Raw genomic sequence first — 4,136 nt, 5'->3', positions numbered from 1 at the left:
ATTGTTATTATTATGTATTATTATTATATTCACATTATATTTACTAGCGTTATTATTACTGGGCGAGTCTATAAAAATGACTACGTCACGATTTTCCATGGTAAAATTTGTAAAAAAAAAAATCCCATTTTTTTTACATTAAAGTAAGAACTAACGTTCACTAAATATATCCTCAAACTCTCACCTGATAAAAATATTTTTACGGTGTGTAAATTTGCAAAAATCTAGACGATTTGGTAATTTCTGTTGTCTACCACTATTCCCGCCAGTACTGTTCAGATACTGGCCATCTCTCTGTTTTTCACGGCAAATTAGGGCATATAAAGAAAGGTATATTAGCATGAAAAGTAAACAGAAACACTAATTGTATTTTCATACATTTTATTTGTACAAATAACACACAAATATACTACTTGATGGTGCTAGAAATTCATGACGCTAATCACTTTTAAGGTAAAGAGGTAAAGGAGGTCTTTAGGTAATTATCCATATATACATACTGCTACAATATATACATACTGCCTACAATATATACATACTGCTTACAATATATACATACTGCTACAATAGATTCACATGGAGCTCGATCACTGCAAGTCCATTTGCGTTTCCACGTGAATTTGCCGTTGTTTACTTTGTCTCCGCAGTAATAATGCTAGTAAATATAATGTGAATATAGTAGTAATAGTAACTAATAATATAATAATGGTAATAATAGATAAATAAATAAATAATATAATTCAATAATAATTATAATGGTAATATGGGTAAGTGATAACGCATACACGTAATGCGTTCTTCCGCATTCTTACTCTATTTGCGGACCATTGTTACTGCCATCACCTTGCTTGTTCTCTCTTGCAGAGGTAAGGACCTGAAAGGACGGAGAGTTGCCATTCTTGCTGCCGGAATAAGTTCAGTCGTGCATCCAGTAAGTGTGAGATAGCTATTGAATGTAATAGATGTGTATATAGTATGGATTGTAATAGATGATTAATCCATGGATAGGATCGACGGGATAATACATATCATGATAGATAGATAGGTAGGCAGGTAGGCAGGTAGGCATACAGACACACAGACAGACAGATAGGCATGTAAGCAGGCAGGCAGGCAGACAGACAGACAGACAGGTAGGCAGGCAGGCAGACGAACAGATAGGCAGACAGGCAGGCATACAGACACACAGCACAGACAGATAGGCATGCAGGCAGGCAGGCAGGCAGACAGATAGGCATGCAAACACGGCAGGCCAGGCATACAGACACAGACAGACAGATAGGCATGCAAAAAGGCAGGCAGGCATACAGACACACAGACAGACAGATAGGCATGCCAAACAGGCAGGCAGGCCTACAGACACACAGACAGACAGATAGGCATGCAGACACACGGACAGACAGATAGGCAGACAGACAGATTAGGCCATGCAAACAGGCAGGCAGGCATTAGGCATGCAACAGCCAAGCAGGCAGGCAGGCAGACAGACAGACAGACAGGTAGGCATACAGACACACAGACAGACAGATAGCCATGCAAGCAGGCAGGCAGGCAGACAGACAGACAGATAAATCATGACCCCTGATTGCGATAGTTTGTTAACCCTGGATTGTGATAAATTGATAACAGATTGATCGTGACAGACTGATAATCCCAGTTTGTGGTAGAATGATAAGCCCTGATCGTGATAGAATGATAACCCCTAATCATGATGTATGCATAATGCTACTATCTATGCTGATCGAGTAATATATCTGTACGTGTATTCTACGTCTGTCGGTGACCTTTGAACTTCATTCGCGCCACATTTCCACTCTAACTGTCACTCATACGACAAGGGTCTCCCTGACAACAATCACCTCGATCACCATGGCGACAGCTAACAAGAGGCTATCTGTGTTTGCAGAAGAATCCCAACGTTCCGACGATACATTTCAACTATCGGTACTTTGAGGTGGACGAGGGAGATGGGAAGACATCTTGGTGGTTCGGTGGAGGAACCGACTTAACTCCGTACTACCTGGATGAAGAGGTGAATAGAAGACATAGGTTAGAATTCGGGTAAGGGGTAGGGGGGGGGGTTGATGCTGTTGATGCTTATAATGACGATGATGTTGATGCTGATGATGATGATGATGATGATGATGATGATGATGATGATGATGATGATGCTGCTGCTGATGACGATGATGATGAATATGACTATAATCCTGACAAATGGTAGGGGAGAGGAGGTGGTTATGCTTCTGGTGCTGCTGAAGATGATGATGATGATGACAATGATGATGATGACAGTGACGATGATGATGATGACAACGATGATGGCAGCGACAATGATGATGATGATGATGAAAACGATGACGATGATGATGATGATAACCAAGAGATGTGACGCTAATGCTGTTTATATGTTGGTCAGGGCTACCGCTGGCATTCGCCACCTTCCCAAAACGCGGTAAATAAATTATAGTGGCGAGTTTACTACACTAAGCGGCAAATACAATTGCCGAAAGATATAACTGCTCACAAAATTACAATTGAATAATGAAAGCAGTGTCGTGTCGTAAAATGTTTTTCGTACACCTCTTTTTCCCCATACCCATCACCTGTTTATGCCTTGCCTAGCACATACGATGTAGTAAAGGGTGGCTATAGTCTTTCATTGGTGGCTCAAGTCTTGGCTCAAACTTTAAAACATCCAGAGGGAGCCCTGCGGTGGTAAAAGTGTTATGTCGCTCTGTTGCTAGGACGTGAAGATGTTTCATCAAACCCTGAAGAAGGCATGTGACAAGCACGACAAAAGTTACTACAAGCAGTTCAAGACATGGTGCGACAACTACTTCTTTGTCAAACACAGAGGTATGCGAACTCACGCTGGTTCCATTTTTAAGAATACGTGTGTTTGTGTGCGTGTGCGTATATATTTATGTAACTACTCAAATATACAACAAATGTCTTGGTATCCCCTCATCACACATACTGCAGTGCAATATTGCATCGTGGCGCCATCTACGGGGAGAAATTGTTTAAAGGTATAGAGGTGACTGAGTCGAGGTGAACAAATCTACGCGTGCTGGACTGGGTTGTTATGGTTACGTAGCATTGCTCTTTACATTGTAATATATGTGTAATATAATCTCTATTTTATATAATATATATTATAAATAGTGCAATATGTAATAACTAATTCATTTAACTTATAAATAGAGTCTTTAATCTGTTGGTAGGTGAGAGGCGAGGTGTCGGCGGTATATTTTTCGATGATTTGGATCAGCCCAATCAAGAGGCAGCATTTGCCTTCGTACAGGTACATATTATCAAGAGCAGATAAAGAAGATCCTTCTTTATCTGCTCTTGATATTATATGAGTGTAGATAGATGACAATGGAGAATACATAAGACCATTGATGCAGTGTATATTATCATCAATTCTTCTGCGCGTGTGACTGTGCTGTGTGAGACCAACAAGGCACACAATGCGTTATGTTAACACGTATTATTTTACCTGTTTTGTTTTACTTGTTCATCAACATCCGGGGCGAATGATGAAAGATTTGTCATTATTCATTCTTGTTAACATGTTTCATTGTGAAATTTTTGCCTGCATTTCTCTACTAAGATGGAATTAATTTGCTGTTCAATACGAGTATATGCTCGTATTTAGATCAGGCTTTGAATTAATTTTCAACTAGATTTATAGATTTCTTTTTTGGGATAGAATTTTGCTAGGATGGACACAGTTCTAATATTTGTTCTTGTTGGTGTGTGTGCGTGCGTGAATGCTTGGGTGCGTGCGTGCGTGCATGTGTGTGTTAGTGGGCTGTTTGGTATGTTCTTAATGTGGCATGCATAATTTTTCCCCGTACAGTCGTGCGCAGAAGCGGTGGTGCCATCTTTTGTTCCAATAATGAAGAAACACAAGAACGATGGTTACGGTCACAGAGAATGGTGAGTCCGCAATGGCAGTGATGATGACGATGATGATGATGATGATGATCATGATGATGACGATGATCATGATGATGATCATGATGATGGTGATGATCATGATGACGATGATCATGATGATGATGGTGGTGATGATGATGATGATGATGATGATGATGATGATGATGATGATGATGATGGTGATGATG

The 4,136-nt window shown here is 40.2% G+C and overlaps 1 protein-coding gene across 1 annotated transcript in view; it reads left to right on the top strand.

Moving 5' to 3' along the window:
- Nucleotides 1-4,136, top strand: part of LOC106817475 (oxygen-dependent coproporphyrinogen-III oxidase-like) — a 24,847-nt gene that overhangs the window by 5,016 nt on the left and 15,695 nt on the right. The window contains 6 exon segments of the mRNA XM_014822143.1: nt 882-897; nt 900-931; nt 1,907-2,032; nt 2,748-2,859; nt 3,228-3,307; nt 3,869-3,948. Coding sequence (XP_014677629.1) covers nt 882-897; nt 900-931; nt 1,907-2,032; nt 2,748-2,859; nt 3,228-3,307; nt 3,869-3,948 — 446 coding nt within the window.

Source organism: Priapulus caudatus, unplaced genomic scaffold, assembly GCF_000485595.1.
Source record: "Priapulus caudatus unplaced genomic scaffold, Priapulus_caudatus-5.0.1 Scaffold1740, whole genome shotgun sequence".
Classification (NCBI taxonomy): Eukaryota; Metazoa; Priapulida; class Priapulimorpha; order Priapulimorphida; family Priapulidae; genus Priapulus; species Priapulus caudatus.
The sequence above is the reverse complement of the archived record's forward strand: the minus strand, read 5'-3'. Positions and strand labels throughout refer to the sequence as shown.